This window comes from Amphibalanus amphitrite, unplaced genomic scaffold, assembly GCF_019059575.1.
Source record: "Amphibalanus amphitrite isolate SeventyFive unplaced genomic scaffold, NRLGWU_Aamphi_draft 000501F_arrow, whole genome shotgun sequence".
Classification (NCBI taxonomy): domain Eukaryota; kingdom Metazoa; phylum Arthropoda; class Thecostraca; order Balanomorpha; family Balanidae; genus Amphibalanus; species Amphibalanus amphitrite.
The window spans coordinates 190,508-209,428 of record NW_024881995.1 but is presented as its reverse complement, the minus strand read 5'-3'; the positions used below and the strand labels follow the sequence as shown (position 1 = coordinate 209,428).

The 18,921-nt window shown below is 49.0% G+C and overlaps 1 protein-coding gene across 1 annotated transcript in view; it reads left to right on the top strand.

Moving 5' to 3' along the window:
• LOC122392789 (D-2-hydroxyglutarate dehydrogenase, mitochondrial-like) overlaps positions 1-18,921 on the top strand; it is a 118,986-nt gene that overhangs the window by 32,882 nt on the left and 67,183 nt on the right. Inside the window, exon 3 of the mRNA XM_043388059.1 lies at positions 367-528. Coding sequence (XP_043243994.1) covers positions 367-528 — 162 coding nt within the window. The remainder of the gene's footprint in view (positions 1-366; positions 529-18,921) is intronic.

The window sequence follows — 18,921 nt, the reverse complement described above, 5'->3', positions numbered from 1 at the left end:
CCTAACCTAACCCAACCTAACGGTTTTGGATGTTGCGTACTTTGGATGTTGCGTACTTTGGATGTTGCGTACTTTGGATGATGCGTCATTGGATGTTGCGTTTTTGGATGATACGTTTCGGATGTTGCGGTTTTGGATGTTTTGGTTTTGGACGTTGTTAATGCTCCCTATATACCCGATTTTGGACGTATTTTGGACGTTGCGTACTTTGGACGCTGCGGTTTTGGATGTTGCGTACTTTGGATGCTGCGGTTTTGGACGCTTTGATGGTCCCCCCTAGTTCTACCGTTGCGAGTCTCTCTCCTTATCTCGCCCCTAGTCTGTGCGACTGGCTAATACACGTAGTGCTGTCCTCACTGCCGGCAGATCCAGCCTCCACTGGACGACTACCCCTGCTTCATGCTGATTGAGACGTCCGGGAGCGACGAGCAACATGATCAGGAGAAGCTGACCCGTTTCCTGGAGAATACCATGGAGCGTGGTTTGGTGATGGATGGGACACTGGCCTCCAACTCGCGCGAGACAGTGGTCAGTTGCAGCAGGGTGCACAGGCACATTGCCACTTGTAACTCGGTCATTCCAATCACTTAACCCTATTCCTGGCGGGGGGGGGGGGGCCTCAGGAGCCCCCCTGAGGTTTTTTGGTTATTTCTCCCAAACGCGTTGAGCTAGGAAGCTCAAATTTTCTGACTTTTCCTAAAAGGCTTCTACGCAACATGTCTGAAAATTTTGAGCTGATCTGACCTCAGGTCAGGTCACCAGAGGCGGTTTGGTGACCCTACCTCAGAAAAGTTTGCAATCACGCCAGAGCTAGAGTTTTTGACCGATCAATTTCTTCTCTTCAGGCTTTAGTTAGGGTACCAGTATGTGCAATTTGTATATCTCGGAATTTTGATATCGGTGACCTAAGGTCAGGTCAGTTTCGCGACCTCCCCATTATAAGTCAATGGGGGAAAAATCAACTCCCTGTTTTTACCACTAAAACGGGTCGGAATGGCCCCATATACCATACATGACTTCATATACGATCAACCTTCACTACCTTGAGGTCTGTTTTGCTGTTGGGCAGCTGTGAGGTCATGTGACGTCATCAAAGGTCACCAAAGGTTTTTGGCCAATAACTCCGTACAGGAACAAGATACAGACGCGTGGATGGTCTCATTGTGTTCAGCTCGTCAAGACGCATCGAATGATATACATGATGACCTCGAGGTCACGTGACCTGAGGTCAACCTTTGACCTTGACCTTTCGAGGTCAACATATATATCATTCGATGCGGATTGACGAGAGGATCACGATGATGCCCTTAGTTTGTTCCTATCCTGACTAATTCGAAAGTTATTCGAGAAAAACTCTCTCCATATCTAGCGCCGCCATTTTGAGTTTTTCGACCCCTGTGACGTCATCTTTGACCTGACCTGAAAATGACCTTAGTAAAAATTGTAGATCTTGACCGTGCGTATCCGATGCCGTTTACCGCTTGTCGCTATCTTGCTTCGTTCTCGAGATCTCAGGGGGGGGGGGCCGAATCGGCCCCCCCCGCCAGTTTCTTGTCCCGGTGGAGCCCGCCAGGAATAGGGTTAACCCGCGCCCGGCTGGGGGTCCTGCCCCTGGATTTCCACGCCCTGCTGGGGGGGGGGGTGTTTGAACACCCCCCCCTTCTAACTCGGCTCCTGAGCCACGTAGCGATACGCGGAAGGCGGCGTTCGAAAGAGCGTCAAAAAATAATGAGGAAATCACTTCGGTCAATTTTTTGGTCAGGTCAAAGGTCAGGTCACCAGAGGTCATTGAAGGCAAAATTTCGCCGATTTCCAGGTCGAATGTCGACAATTTCCAAGAAGCCAACGCATAACTCGGGAACCAATAGAGCTACAGCGCCGCGGAAAAGCGCATTCGATAGCCCTATGAACGCCCTTTCTGAGTGATCTTCTCAGATTTGACCTAACGTCAACGGTTTTGCCTGCAGGGGGCAAAAACTGCAAAAATAGCCGATTTTTCGGAAACAGTTTTTTCTGCAATAACTTTTGACCCAAGCCTTGTACGAGCTTACTTTTACCGACATCGTGTTCCGCTCATCAAGACGCATCGAATGAACTATAGCTTGACCTTGAAAGGTCAACTTGAAAATTTGACCCCAGGTCAAGGTCATCACCTGACCGGAAAGGGTCGTGTTGCATATCAGTCGATCCGTATCGTCGAGCTGAACACATCTAAGGAGTTTTCATCGCTCTAGCATGCCTCTATCAAAAGTTATTTGCGAAAAACTTAAATACCATTCGTGACCTAAGATGACCTCAGGGCATAAACAGGGGTCACGGACACCATTTTCATGTTCAGTGTGTCTAAACCACTTGTAATTCAGTGTTTGGGAGTGTTTATAATGTCTTTCGTCCAAAAGAGGCGCATTTCAATTTTCTCTCATTGACTTATAATGGGGAGGTAGCAAAATTGACCTGACCTTAGGTCATCGATATCAAAATTCTGAGATATAAATTTTGTACATGCTATTGCTCTTAGCAATCGCTGAAAGTTTCAAAGCGATCGGTCACTTGGTGTAGCTATGACAGACATTGAAACTTTTTATGAGGTGAGGTCACTTCAAGTGACCTGGTGACCTGACCTTGAATGACCTTGGTCTGAAATTTTCACAACATGTGTAGAATTGATGTATGATAAGGTGTACTAAAAACGGCGGCGATCCGTGCCGCCGTTTTTGATATATTCGCGAAAAACCACAAGGGTGTTCAAACACCCCCCCCCCCAGCAGGGCACGGGTTAAAGTCTAACATTAAAAGTGCAATGAATGAGTGCTCTCTCTCTCTCTCTCTCTCTCTCTCTCTCTCTCTCTCTCTCTCTCTCTCTCTCTCTCTCTCTCTCTCTCTCTCTCTCTCTCTCTCTCTCTCTCTCTCTCTCTCTCCTCTCTCTCTCTCTATCTCTCTCTCTCTCTCACAGAGGCAAAGTGACATATATATATATATATATATATATATATATATATATATATATATATATATATATATATATGTTACAGGCAAAGTGAAAACTCGGGCATTTTGCAAAATGCCTAGGCAATTTGCAAAATGCCTGACCGGCCAGGCATTTTGCAAAATGCCTAGGCAGTTTGCAAACTGCCTGACACACCAGGCATTTTGCAAACTGCCTGAAATATTTTCCCAGGCATTTTGCAAAATGCCTGACATCAAACTCGCACTAGCCGTGATGTATAAGTAAGCATCATTTCTAACTGGCGCTTACAAAAGTTAACCGCTGTCAATGCGCACCAAGTGAGAAGACACTGCGTTCTCCGGGTAGCGCCGCCGAGTTCAGGTCACTGAGCCCCAGCGGCCATCGGGTGCCGAGCACCGGGCGTGGTTTCGTGGGTAAACATGCGCTCGGTACAATAATTGCGCTGTTTCTAAAGGCCTGGCTACACTATGCGTTTTCTGCGTGCGTTTTTTGCAGGTTTGCGTGTTTTGCGTAATATCGTTCTAGGAAAAAAGTTATAAACAATATAATTTTTACTTTGGTTATATACAAAAGCTAATATAACTCTTATGTAACTAAAATTTAAGGTGAAAAACATCACAAAAACGTAATATCGTTCTTATTTCTAGAACGATATCACGCAAAACACGCAAACACGCAAAAAACGCACGCAGAAAACGCATAGTGTAGCCAGGCCTTAAGAGCCCTTGGTGACTTTTTGAAAATACTGTGGGTGGATATTGAACACAAAAGAATACTCTATCAGTATCAAATTACGAAAAATTGATCGTTACACGTTTACATTATCAATCATCTCTGCCAGAACATTAGCCCACCAGAGCAGAATACTGGACATCGCAGCTTTTATACAAACGGCTACAACTGTCAACTCCGTATATACGAAAGGTACGGAGACGGTGGCTCAAGTCCATTCAGTGGTAGTTCCATCTCGACGGAATGACGCAAGACGTAGTTTACAGATATCACGAAATTGATGCGCGGTTGGCACGGTCTGTTATGTTGTCCATTCCATGTCCCTCCTAAGTGCTGAATGGGTGTAATTTTAACGGGTTCAGCACCAGGGCATCTGGACCAGGGCGCTCGGCATCTAAATCGGCCATCCCCCGGTATCTGAAGACCTTACCATGAAGCTGAGGCCGCTAAACCTCAGGCTGCAACCCTGACTTTATACCGTCATCCAGAAAAGATGCAGCTGGATTTCGCCAAGACTCACCAAACCTGGACCGTTTAGGACTAGAGATTCAGACTTTTTCAGTGATGAGGCGATATTAGAGCTTTTCTAAGTCACTAACCATCCCGACAAACAGTTCTGGGCCAACAACAGCTCAGAGGCGCTGCACCGTCGAGACAGTGAAGCATCCACTGGCGATTCTCGTTTGGGGCATGATGGGCTACATAGGCCTCTTTGAGCTTCACCATGTGCCGCAGGGACAGACCACGTGGCCGGTGATAACTTGTCAGCGAGATGCTGGAAAACACTGACGCAACTACGAGCAATCAATTTCGGGACACAAGTACAATATATCCCGCAACAATTTCGTAACACCCTGTATTCGTGACACCCCTGTATTTGGGCTCAGGCTCAGGCTCAGTGGAACGTTTATGGTCAACGCCTGAAGTCAACAAAAACGGTGGAATATATGGAAACTCAGGCATTTTGCAAAATGCCTGGCGGGTCAGGCATTTTGTAAAATGCCTAGGCAGTTTGCAAAATGTCTGGTGGGTCAGGCAGTTTGCAAACTGCCTAGACGTTTTGCAAAATGACTGGCAGGTCAGGCATTTTGCAAACTGCCTAGGCATTTTGCAAAATGCCCGGGTTTTCACTTTGCCTGTAACATATATATATGTTCAGCAGTTATTTTGTAACGTCCCTAGGGTCGTTGCAAACTAACTGAAATCGGATACTCCCTGTAACATATATATATATATATATATATATATATATATATATATATATATATATATATATATATATATATATATATATATATATATATATTGCATGTGATGTTGAAAGCCAGAGCGTATTTGCATTTGATTCGTTTCTTTTCAGTTTGTTCTATGTGTCGAATAAGCGTTTTGGTTTCGTTCGGAAGTCGATATATTATATCACCTAATGACATATTGGCTAACCGGTTTCAACGATCATTCGTCATCGTCAGAGCCTTTCGTATAAATAAATAAACACTAGATACATATATCATACACAAAGCAAAATATCCGTCTATGTGCTCAAAATCAGTTTTTTGGGTTTGATATTTAAATCAAAACGAGCTAGCTCGAGCTTTAAAATGATAAAAAACAACGTCATACCAAGCGATGACAACACAGACATCAACCTTGTCATCTACTACAAGAACAGACGAACCAGCAATCTGTTCATGAAGAACAACATGAACTCACCGACTGATTCTCTGCAGCGCACCTGTGTAGTGTACAAGTTCACTTGCCCACATGACGACTGCCGGCGTCATCCAAAACACTACATCGGTGCAACAACAACAACTCTATCGCGACGTCTCACAATGCACAGGAACGCAGGTGGCCCACACGACCACATGGAACACGACCATGACCACAGCCTGACCAGACAGGAGCTGAATGACAACACCTGCATCATCAAGTTTTGTAACAGCCACAGGAAACTCTGGATCTTTGAAGCCCTGCTCACATCGAAGAATACACCATTCATTAACAAACAAATCAAGTCTTGGCGCACTACTGAGCTATTCGGTGGTGCCTTCTGAGGGGTGATAGTGCACCCTACTATGTAACAGTTTTAGACCTTATCTCATGTTCAGACGTTTATATAACCAGTAAAACGCCTTTTGGGCGAAGAACGAGCGAGCGAGATAGTGAGCCCTGCACGTGCAGAAGGGCGAGAGGGTACTTCCAACTGGCTTGTGCAAAGCACCCTTCTAACCGGTCGCTAGCGGTGTACCAAATTTGAACGCAATCGGCCCAGCCGTTCCTGAGATCTGGAAGCGGCATTTTGCACGTGCGCACGTGCAAACGGGGTCCAAAATGACTTTTGTACGGCACCCTACTAACCGGTCCCCAACCGTGTACCAAATTTGAGCGCAATCGGCCCAGCCGTTCTCGAGATCTGGAAACGCCCCCTGCACGTGCGCACGTGCAGTAGCACCCTAACCACAACACATGGGAATGCATTGCCTGGTGGGTGCCTACCTGTATGCCAAGTTTCAGCGAAATCGCCCCAGTAATTACTGAGTTACTGAAATGGGAACAAATTTGGCACCTCTTATTGTTGTATTTTGCACGTGCAGTGGGGGGTCACTCACATAGATGAAGAGTATCCGACCTTTGGTAGAAGGGATGCAGCTACCCTATAAAAATGACCGCAAGACAATCGCTCAAGCCGCTGCTGAGATATGGGCCTCTCAAAATCATTTCTTTTGCAAAACTGCTTGAACACCCTTGACTTTTCACGTGGCACGTGCCACGGCGGTCACTGAGATGTATCAAAAGTAGTCAATTACGGGGTAGAAGGGATGGGGCTACCCAGCAAAAAAGACCGCAGGCCATTCGGTCCAGCGGTTGCTGAGATATAAGCCTCTCAAAAGCGTTACAGGCCGGGCCGGGCCGGGCCGCTCATACTGAGATTTTTCCGTTATATTGAAAAGACTCACTTCGCTCGCTGCGCTCGCTCGCTCGTAACTAGGAAACATCATTTAGCTATACCAGTAAAACGCCTTTTGGGCGAAGAACGAGCGAGCGAGATAGTGAGCCCTGCACGTGCGGAAGGGCGAGAGGGTGCTTCCAACGGGCTTGCGCAAAGCACCCTTCTAACCGGTCGCTAGCGGTGTGCCAAATTTGAACGCAATCGGCCCAGCCGTTCCGGAGATCTGGAAGCGGCATTCTGCACGTGCGCACGTGCAAACGGGGTCCAAAATGACTTTTGCACGGCACCCTACTAACTGGTCCCCAACCGTGTACCAAATTTGAGCGCAATCGGCCCAGCCGTTCTTGAGATCTGGAAACGCCCCCTGCACGTGCGCACGTGCAGTAGCACCCTAACCGCAACACATGGGAATGCATTGCCTGGTGGGTGCCTACCTGTATGCCAAGTTTCAGCGAAATCGCCCCAGTAATTACCGAGTTACTGAAATGGGAACAAATTTGGCACCTCTCATTGTTCTATTCCGAGTTCCGAGTGCCCAAGAACTCGGCAGCACAGTTGGCCGCTGATCTCGAGGACCTGGAATCCCAATTGCAGCATATGCTGACGAGTCACCCCGGCTCCGCGGTGGTGCTTGCGGGCGATTTAAACTGCTGTCTGCTGAAGCCCACGGCCGACTCCCCCGGCCAGCGGCTGGTCCGTCTTCTGGAGACTTACGGCATGCGACTCATCAACACCGAACGACCGACCTACCGACCGGCAAATTCACTGTTGGATATTGTTGCGACCAATCAGCCAGATCTCGTGACCCGTGCTGGGGTGACCCGGTGCCACTACGGCACGCCACACGACATCACCCGCGTGGGGTTACGGTTTGTTGGTGCGGGGCGACAGGCAGGTCCAACCATCCAGCGCAGGTGCCTGCGGCGAGTCGACCCCGACCAGTTCAACCGGCAGCTCTCCGAAACGGACTGGAGTCCCGTGTTCCGGCGACAGAGGCCTGAGGAGAAGTGGGAGGAGTTTCGCCAGATTTTCCTATCACATCTGGACGCGGTGGCCCCGGTGACCAGGGTGCGGCTGCGGACGCCCGGGGCGCCGCCGTTGACAGACGACACCCGTCAGCTGCTGGCAGATCGGAGACGAGCGCTCCGTCCCGGCGGACAGCGCGACCGCTACAAGGAGCTGAACCGGCAGTGCCGTGCAGCAGTGCGGCGAGACCAGGCCGCTCACCTGCAGAGGGAGCTGGCCAAGGCCGGGCCGGGCAACGTCTGGCGTGTGCTGCGGCCTATCATCGGCAGTAAAAAGGAGGCTGCCGTGCCCAGCGCCACGCCGGATGCGCTCAACGATTACTACGTGAACATCGGTCCCGCCACGGCTGCCAGCGTCCCGAGACCAGCGACATCGGTACCAGTCCGGCTGCCACGGGTGACGACTAGCGGCTACAAGCCGCAGCCCATCGATATCGACACGCTGTGCCTGATCCTGTCAGCTATGAAGCCCTCTACTGCCACCGGCAATGACGGGATCAGCGTAGACATGTTCCGAAGGTTCTTCTGGGGTATTGGACACATACTCCTGGATATTGTCAATGCCAGCTTAATGACATCGCAAGTGCCGGGCGCTTGGAAACACGCGCTTGTCACTCCGATCCCCAAGGGCAAGGGACCGTCCGACCCGGCCAACACGCGCCCGATCTCCATCTTACCGGGAGTGATGAAGGTCGTCGAGCGCGTGGTTCAGCTCCAGCTTGTTCAGCACCTAGAAACCAGCGGCCTGCTCTCCAGTGCCCAGCACGGATACAGGAAGGGACACAGTACTGAGACCGCGCTTAGTGTGATTACCGAGCATGTCCTGGATGCGATGGACTCTGGTCAGATATCGGTGTTGGTACTATTGGATCTGTCGAAGTGTTTTGACGTGGTACCACACCAGATTCTGCTGGATAAGCTGGCTCTGTACGGCGTGGACACGATGTGGTTCGCCGAATACTTACGTGGCCACACCCAGCAAGTCCAGATAATCAGCGGTAACGGGGTGCCCGTGCGTTCTGCAGTGAAGCCGAACTCTATAGGCGTCTTCCAGGGGGGCTCACTCAGCTGCATTCTCTACACCGTGTTCACGAATGAGCTGAGTCTGTTTGTGCCTGACGGTGTCCGAGTGGTCCAATTTGCAGACGACACCCAGCTGCTCGTCAGCGGCAAGAAGAGCGACCTGCCGCGTATTATCACTCTCATGGAACGCGCACTCGAGTGCGTTTACACGTGGTTCTGTTCTCACGGTATGAAATTGAACGCAGCGAAAACACAGGCACTGGTGCTAGGAACCCCAGGCATGTTGAAGGGCTTACCGCCTGTCACGTTGAACTTCTTGGGCACCGTCGTGCCGGATTCCAGAGTGGTGCGGAACTTAGGCGTTATCATGGATCGTCATTTAAATTTCCAGTCGCATGTGGACCACGTCACAGCAAAGTGTACAGGCATTCTTGTAGGGTTAATGCACGCAAAACACGTCATGCCAAAAAGCGCCCTTGTAACCATCGTGCAAGCCCTTGTAACATCTGTCGTTAGATATTGTATTTCAGTGTACGGCACATGTGGCGCAACGCAACTCCATAGAGTACAGAAACTGCTCAACTTCGGTGCTCGAGTGGTCAGCGGCAGGCGGAAACATGACCATATATCTGACGTTTTCCGCGAACTGAACTGGTTGGATGCGCAAAACCTCGTGACATACCACCGATTATGTCTTGTTCACTCAGCGATAAAAACGGGGAGACCTGAGAGCGTAGCGGATGGCATCGGTGGCGTTGCTGAGCACCAGTACCAGACGCGAGGCTGCTCGCAGCGGACCCTCTCGAGGATACGGACGGAACTGGGCCGCCGACGTCTGTGTTACAGCGGTGTGCAGGAATACAACCGGCTGCCATTTGACACGAACACCCGCGGCTTCAGGTCCCGGCTGAGGCGCCATCTGCTGCACGTCCAGCGCGACGGCGATTAAGTGTCGTGGTTTGTGCAGTGTTCGTGCTGATCAATGCTTTCACTTGTACCGAACTGGCCACCGCAGATTTTACCCTCTTGTATGTTTACTTTAATAATTGACGTATGGCGATGAAAAACCATGATTGAGTGGACTTGTCATGAAATATATTCTGATTCTGATTCTGATTCTGATTCTATTTTGCACGTGCACTGGGGGTAACCCACATGCATCGAGAGTATCCTGTTTTGGGTAGAAGGGATGCTGCTACCCTACAAAAATTACCGCAAGTCAATCGCCCAAGCGGCTGCTGAGATATGAGCCTCTCAAAATCACTACTTTTGCAAAACAGCTTGAACACCCTTGACTTTTCACGTGGCACGTGCCACGACGGTCACTGAGGTGTATCAAAAGTAGTCAATTACGGGGTAGAAGGCATGGGGCTACCCAACAAAAAAGACCGCAGGCCAATCGGTCCAGCGGTTGCTGAGATATAAGCCTCTCAAAAGCGTTACAGGCCGGGCCGGGCCGGGCCGGGCCGGGCCGGGCCGGGCCGGGCCGGGCCGCTCATACTGAGATTTCTCCGTTATATTGAAAAGACTCACTTCGCTCGCTGCGCTCGCTCGCTCGTAATCACTAGTGCCTATCATTTTAAAGCTCGAGCTAGCTCGTTTTGATTTAAATATCAAACCCAAAAAACTGATTTTGAGCACATAGACGGATATTTTGCTTTGTGTATGATATATGTATCTAGTGTTTATTTATTTATACGAAAGGCTCTGACGATGACGAATGATCGTTGAAACCGGTTAGCCAATATGTCATTAGGTGATATAATATATCGACTTCCGAACGAAACCAAAACGCTTATTCGACACATAGAACAAACTGAAAAGAAACGAATCAAATGCAAATACGCTCTGGCTTTCAACATCACATGCAAAAATGAAGACATTCTGCCGAAGTACACGAATATATATATATATATATATATATATATATATATATATATATATATATATATATATATATATATATATATATTATATATATATATATATATATATATATATATATATATATATATATATATATATATATATATATATATATATATATAAAACAAAGGAACAAAGGAAAAGAAGCTGTCAGCCCTCCGTCGCGACAGCGCAGGTCCCGACACACGCAAGCACACTGACGGCCTGATGTCGCCGGCTCTGACACGCAAGTATCCCGTGCATGGCTCTCGGACCCCTGCCCAACTCACTGAGCCGCCAACCAAAGGGGTCATGTCGGCGAGCCAGCGGCCCCATAGTGTCAATGACCCTGTTCTGTCCTCTCAATGTGTTGATGATTGCACCTCGTCTATGGTCTCTGTGGTCCCGGAAGGACTGACTAGGGTGCAGTCTGATGCCCCACCCGCCCAAGAACAGATGCCAGAGGGCAGCGCCCTCCCCCTGTCAGAGGCTGCCGTGGGGCACGAGAGACACGGGATGGCCAAGGAGGGAAATGGGGGGTCACCTGGGATGAAGTTGAATAAGGCACGGGTGGAGGGCGGTAGGGCATGTGTGGAGGTAACCAACTTATCCAGCCGTGAACTGACCCAGGGTCAGTTGTCGCTCCTGAGTAAGGGTCTGGGGTTTGTACCTGCTCGTAGGTTAAGGGGTACCCAGTTACTTGCAGAGTTAAAGGAGTGGGAGAGGCTCATGCGTCTTCGGGAATTTTGGCACTCAAATGTAGATGAGGGTAGGTCAGATGGGGATGCAGGGGACCTGAGATTCAAGAAATCTAACTGGACCCCACCCAAGGGAAGGGACCCCTGTTTGGACCTCTATATTGAAGAAGTCATAAGGGATGTTCTAGCGTCATTGAGAGGGAAGCCTGTAAAGAATCTGAGCCAGGGAGAGGAGGACGCCCTCAAGCAGCTCCTGGAAGACGACAGCATTGTTATCAGGCCGGCCGATAAGGGATCGGGTATAGTGGTCATGAATGCTACAGATTACTGGGCCAGTCTTAGCAAGGAGGTAGGTGATATCTCCACCTACCAACCGACAGCGGGTGAGCAAACTAAAAGCGTTTCCAAAAGGGTTAAATCAATGGCAGATAGTCTTTTGGCCAAGGGTTATATAGGGAAACACCAACATAAGTACCTGACCCCTCCACTGCCCAAAGCAGGGTACCTACAAGGCAACCCGAAGCTACATAAGGCGGGGGCACCGCTAAGGGTCATAATCAGTGGTAGGGGTCATGCCACCGAGGGCCTAGCGGAGTTGGCTGAAGGAGAGCTTAAGGCCCATGTAGAAGCCCAACCCTCATATATTAGAGACACGACCAACTTTCTAAAAAAGATGCATGCTGTTAAGCTACCCGAGGACCAGAGTCGTCCACTTTTCCTATTTTGTATGGATGTAAGCAAATTATATCCAAGTGTCCCAAAACGAGAGGGACTTGAGGCTTGCAGGCTAGCTCTGGATGAGAGACAAAATCCTCGCATTCCTACCGATGATGTAATGGAAATGATAAAACTAGTCTTAGAAAACAATAATTTTGGCCTGGGAAGTTCGAAGCATTTCTTACAGGTAAAAGGTACCGCAATAGGTTCCAAACTTGGCCGGAACTATGCATGTACACTCACCTACTAAGTGATGTTCGCCCCCCGACGGCCCAGCGATTGACTGGAGCGGTAGACTGCGCCGTCTTACACCCAGGTTCAGCGGCACAGCACATCCCTCTGGCCTCAACGGTAGACTGCGCCGCCTCACACCCAGGCTCAGCGGCACAGTATATCTCTCTGGCCTCACACTCGCTACAGACGCGTTTGACCGGGTCAGGGACGTTCCGCGCTGGTTGCCTTATCGCTCACAGTCACATATCTGTGGCTAGGGGGCCTGCTGCGAATCGCTGGTCTTTCTGTGTCGACTCGAATATGATGCTTGTAAAAGGTCACGATCGCATTTAGCTCAGTGAGATTAGTTATAGCAATTTATATCGTTTATTTTCTCCCGGGTGGGGTGGGGGGGGGAGGGGTGTTTGGCTACACTAGCCAATGTTTGTGTGTGTCTGTAACGGAAACTGCGGCGCACAGCGACGCAAAACTTGGCACAACTTATGAATTTCGTATCGTGTCTGAAATTGTTGACAGCTGGTCACATCATAAAGTCAGGTCAAAATGCTCTTCTTTTTAGCGATGGCGCCCGGATACAGGTGAATATGGCACATCGAATCACAAAATTTAACTATTGACCCATTTTATGCCCCTGAAGTCATCTCACATCATGATACGTCTCCGAAACCCTCGTCGGCACGGGGGGAAGTTGATGCACCCGCCACCCCCGCCCCTCCCACCCAAGGCTTCTCGCGAATAACTCGCGTAAAAAGCAGCCGATTGCGACAAAACTTTCAGTACCCTCGCATTGATCAATTTCACATCTACCCTGAAAATTTCATGACCCTGACCAAAATGACCGTTGACATGTGACCTACTTTCCGAGACCATGTTTGGCCGGACTGCGCGATTCGGCGTATGTCGGCTCGCATTAGCCGCGCGTTTGCAAGCTTTTCGTGGTTTCAAACGTTCATACATGTGATTTGGTGTTGCTCCCATGCAATAGGGTGGATGGCAAGGTCACCGGAAGGTCAAGTCAGGTCAGGTCATTGATCTTTGGTGACCTCGGTTCACTTCTTCGAGTTTTACATGTTTCTAGGCTAGTTTTTGGAGATATTCGAATTTAGAAAGCATTTGAACATTTACGAAGTAGTTTTGGTGCCTTCGTAACATGTTACGAAGTTGTCAGAGGCGGTTGACAGGTACTACGAATATCCGTCACGACCCATACTGGTTGACCTGACCTGACCTGACCTGACCTGGTTAAATGCTTAAAGACATCATCTGTGATCAAAAGTAGCACGATATTCGTGATCAGCATCCCCCCAAAAACCATAGCAGCGACACTCAACCAATGACCTAGAACCTTAAAATTGGGCATCGTCGGCTTTCTCTCGTCACGGGCAACACGCTCGTTTTTTCCGCGACGCTCTAGCTCGATCAGTGGCCAAACGGCAAGGGGGGTCCAACCGACCCCCCTACACGTTAGAAGCTGGCAAACGCCGCACACATGCGAGGGTTAAGAATGGGATATAATCGGTTTCCTCTCGTGACAGGCAACACGTTCGTTTTTCCATAAAGCTCTAGCTTGATCAGGGGCGAAACGCGAGGGGGGTTGTACCCCCCCCCCTCCCCTTGTGCCGTCGAAGGAAGCAAAATGGCCTGTGCCGGCGAGGGTTAACAGTTTTTGACAATGACCTTAGATAAAACACGATAAGACGCTGAAAAACACCGATGCGTTCAGCTCAATGATAGGAATCGACTGATAGGCACAACATGACCTTTTCTATGAGCTTGACCTGAGATCATTTTTGTAAATTAAATTTTAAGGTATGGTTCATTTGACGCGTCTTCACGAAAGAAACGCGATTCCGGTTAAATTAACGTAATAAAAGCATGCCGCCATAGGTTATTACAGAAAAACTACCCGCAAAACGTCAAATTTTGAAAGTTTTTGCCGTCTGGAGTATAAACCATTTACTCTAGGTCCAATCTGAGAAAATACACACAAAAAAAAACTGAAAGAGCTATTCAATGCGCTCTTCTACGGCGCTGTAGCTCTAATAGTTCCAGACTTGACTTATGCGCCGCTTGTGAGAAGTTGTCAAAATGGGGAACCAGAATTCGTGATAATTTTAATGCTGGTGACCTGCAGTGACCTTAGCGATAATCTGATGGAATAATAACCCATGAAAAATCCAACAGTGGGCTATAGATTGCTTTTTACTGCATCTTTTTCTTTTTTGCTTTCTTACCTTCCGAGATAACCATGCGTGGTCAAATACTTGTGTGGCCCCCTCCCTCACCCCCCACCATGGTAACGTTTGCTGAGAGGCCCACCCATGTCAATTGCTCGGGATTCACCGACCACCGGCGCCACGCAACCACTCGACCGTTTTCTCCGAAGCGCCAGTGAACAACCTCGCGACCCACGTTCTCCCCTGCCTCGCAGACAAGCTGTGGCTGAGCCCTCACCTCGAACTGGTCACATGACTGACCTCGCCCGAGGCTCGCCAAGTGAGGTGACCAAAGCGCAGACTGGGCGCCGCGGTGCCACGGGGTCGCCACCTATCAGAACAACAGTTTCACTGCAATAACACTCGAAAACCACCGCAGGTCCGTGGCGCTGTGGTTAGAAGGTGGGCTTGTAATTGAGAGGCGGTGCGTTCGGATCCTGCGGACGTCGTAACTTTTCTACAGAAAGGAGATCCGTGCCATTGAACTCATAGCTGGCTGTATGAACTCATAGTTTCCTGTATGTCGTTGCATGCCTTACCTGTTAACGCGTAGCATTACTTGAAATTATCTACTAGTGTGTATAGAAAGGAAGCATATTGCAGCGACTTCATTAGATAAAGCCCAGTTACTTATGTCTGCAGAGAGATGTCATCAAGGATGTTGAGTGGTGTCAAGGCATGCCGCCAACACCTCCGCACGTTCCACCATTTACACAGGCTTTGACCTGCAATTGCAAACTGTAATTGATACCTACGCTGTCATCCCACAGCCGTTAGTTATAGGTCGTGGGCCCCGGACCTGGCTCCGCCTTGTGTTTACAGTGTTAAGTCATTTACCACCGGTCGGTCGGTAACGTGACTGACCTAGCCCGAGGCTTGGCCGGGTGACAGAAATGCGGGCCGCGTGCTGACTGATTGTTTCGCTGACTTCGATGCACCTCCACGGGCGTAAAACGCTGGGCTGCGCGGGCCTACGAGGGTGTGCCGCAGCGGCAGAGACCGTACCGATAGTGGGATGGGAACGTCCCGATAGGACAACCCGTCCTGCCGCTCAAACGGTCACCCAGGAAATGGTGTAATCGAATGAGGAGTTTCCGTCACCTGCACCGGTCGTGTGGTGGGGTGACCGCCGTCTGGAAAGGGAAACGTGAGGAGCATGATGACTTCGTCCCGAGGCGGACAAGAATTAATTTAATGCCGCGCTAGGAAAAACAAGTTCCTAACAAAAGCAATCACCCCAGCGTGGCCCGAACACACAATCCATAGTCCAGCACCCTGCTTCTACGCAACGGAATACGCACAGACCAAGGCACAGACTCCCAATTTGAAAGTAGATAAGTTTGTCGGAAGCCGCGGAGGTGTATCAATTGTGGGCGAAACGATCAGTCGGCACGCGGCCCGCACTGGTCAGACAGCCGGGGCTCGGGCTAGGTCAGTCACGTGACCGACCGACTGGTGGTGAAGGACTCCACACTGTAAACACAGGCGGAGCCAGATCCGGGAGCCAAGGATATAACTAACCGCCGTGGGGTCAGGGGTGCCAGATTATGTGTGACAGGTAGGGCCTTGGCCTACAATTTACAAATGCAGGCTTAAGTGAAAATGGTCCTTGTTATTGCATTGGTGCAACGAGCAGAGATGTTGGCGGCACCTTTGACACCATTTACGTAGCATTTGGGAAATGACATGTCTATGCAGTTGTAGATATCTGGGATCTAAGTAGGTATGCAAGTCGCTGCAATAGGTATGATTTTGTATTCTTGATAATTAAAATAAATGCAACGCATAAACACTAAACAGGTAAGGCACGCAACGATAAACACGAAGCTATTAACCAATCAGCTGACAAGTTACAATAGCACAGATCTCCTTTCTGTAGAAAAGCGACGACTCCCGCGCGATCCGAACACACGACAATTCAAAGACCAGCCCGACGCCATACCACAGCGCCACGGATCCGCGGGCTGACCTGGCCCGGCCGGCTGCAGTGTCGATAGGTCGCGACCCCATGGCACCGCAGCGCCCAGTCTGCGCTTGGGTCACTTGACCAAGCCTCGGGCGAGGTAAGTCATGTGACCGATTCGAAGTGAGGGAACCCACACAGAATCCAGTAGTGAGTGAGATACGGAGCCCCGGGGCATAACCACGTGCCTGTAGTTAGGGGCTTGAACCACCAGCAAGGTCCCGAGGGCCGAAATTTATACGCGGACAATATAAATAAAGTTTTTATGGTCTATATTACCTGTAAAGTTTATATAGTTATCCTACAAAGCTGCACTTGTTTGTGGGCGAGTGGCTGCAGGCGGTGGTGGGTCTCGTGATGATGTATGATTGATGCGTTTTATAAGCAATTAAAAAAATAATCAGGACACAAGAGACGGGCCAACACAGAAGTGAGAGCAGACTTTGGGTTTGTTGCTTTTCTCACTCTTTTTTTTTAACAGGATAGGGGTTGTTTTCCATTGCCGCGCAGTTCTTTCAAGCGCTGACGGATTTGTTCAGCCACAGCTTGGCTACGGGCAGGGGAGAACGAAGGTCGCGAGGTCGTTCACTGGCGCTTCGGAGAAAACAGCTGAGTGCAGTGGTTGCGTGGCGCCGGTGGTCAGCGAATCCCAGCATCTGACAGAACCAAGGAGCTGTTCGTGACCGTTTCTCTTACTCTCTCTCTAGACCAATGTCAACGGCCAGATATTTCGACCATTGTGTCAAGGCCACAGGTAGGGTTCGCTAACGGACCACCACGGAGGGTTTTTGAGAATATAGAGATAATATTCTGATAATATTAATGTGAAATATTGCCATGAATGGGCTGCAAAGTGCCGACATGGACCATAGCCCAATCTAGCCGTCAAGGTATTCCATATTCTTCATAACATAGCTACAATAAACATAGTTATAACATAGTTATAATGAGCCTCGTATTAGGCATACTATAAGAAAGGGAGAAGAAAAATTAGGAAGGAAATTTCGAATAAGTATGAGAGTGGTTCAGATGTTCAGAGATTCTGAGGGCAAGGCAGAAGGATGCCGTGGTTTGAAGCTGCACCGGCAGTTTTGTAGCCTATCCGGATGATATGAACGGCATGGCATCGCTCTGGCACGGTTCGTCGGAAAGTCAAATCATTCACAAAAGAAACGACATACCATTCGAAAGCTGACGGTGGGCCGATGCCATAAATGTGTTTTTATCGAAATCGTTTGATGTCCTTTTTCAAAAATTGTGTTTTTGTAAAAACGTAATAATTCTTTATTCAACCAGCTGTCCAGGACATTCTTAAAAGCATATGCATGTTTGTTTCGTTTTCCAGTGAAAGCTGAATGCCAAAGAAACAATATGTAGCAATAAAATATCCTCAAATATTAATATGCGCTTCTCACAGCCGGCAACAGGGTGCAATCACACAACTGAGCGTCACGATGGATCAAAGTCATCCACACAGACGGCGTGAAATGACCCTTATCGACTCGCCGACCCACCGCTACACAATGATGCAAATGGGGTTCACGACTCACGAGTGGCCATAAATACCGAAAAGGCCCAAATTTCAAGTTCACCTTATCGAATAAATCGTAAAATGGCCAGTCAGGCAAATGTTTGGAGTGTCTGAAAAACATGATTTTCATGTTTTTGTCAACACCGGCCTCGTGTATGATTGTCAGAAGTCGTGACATTCATTTTCTATGTCGTAAAATAACTGTCAGATACTCGAAACTTCAAACGCCGCTAGCGTGCGTTCATTTCATACAAATGGCAAAAAATATATATGTCAATGATTCACAAAGTCTTCTGCTTTTAATGCAGGGTCACAAAAAGCCGTATCTCTTTTGGTTTGGCGTTGATCTAACTATTTGTCATCATATTGCAATCGCAGTTTTTTATTTAGAAATATTTGCTTTCGTTTCACCTACAGCAGTTTACACAGTGTGTGCCGGTTAGTACACCATACCATAGCATTCCCTAATCATTTCTGAGCCGTACTGTGAAAGAATGAAGGCGCTAGCACAGGACTGACCGGCGCTACTAAAGTTTTCGTCGGCCACAGCGGGGTTTCGTCGGTGCATCCCTCTGCTGTCCCTAAACGAAGTGTCCTAGCGCCTCGCGACAAAAACCAACGGATTGCTCTTGACAAAATCTCGCGAGTGAGCATATTACTTTTGAGTTAAGGTCAATATTTGACCTACTTATAGCAGGTCAAAGTTAAACGTCTGTCGAAATTGCAATCCGCGGTGAAAGCAATCCGCCCCGACTGCAACACCCGACCGCAACGGACAAAAACTTCAATAGCGTCGGTCTGCCCTGTGCTAGCGCCTTAACCCGGCGGCCGCTGGGCCTCCGCGCCACCCGCCGGCCGCTGGGGGGGCATATAGTTGCCCCCCCTTTACTTCTGCGACGATATCGTCGCAACGCGAAGAGATAGAGAAGCGAAACTTTGCACACATCTTCCTGAATACC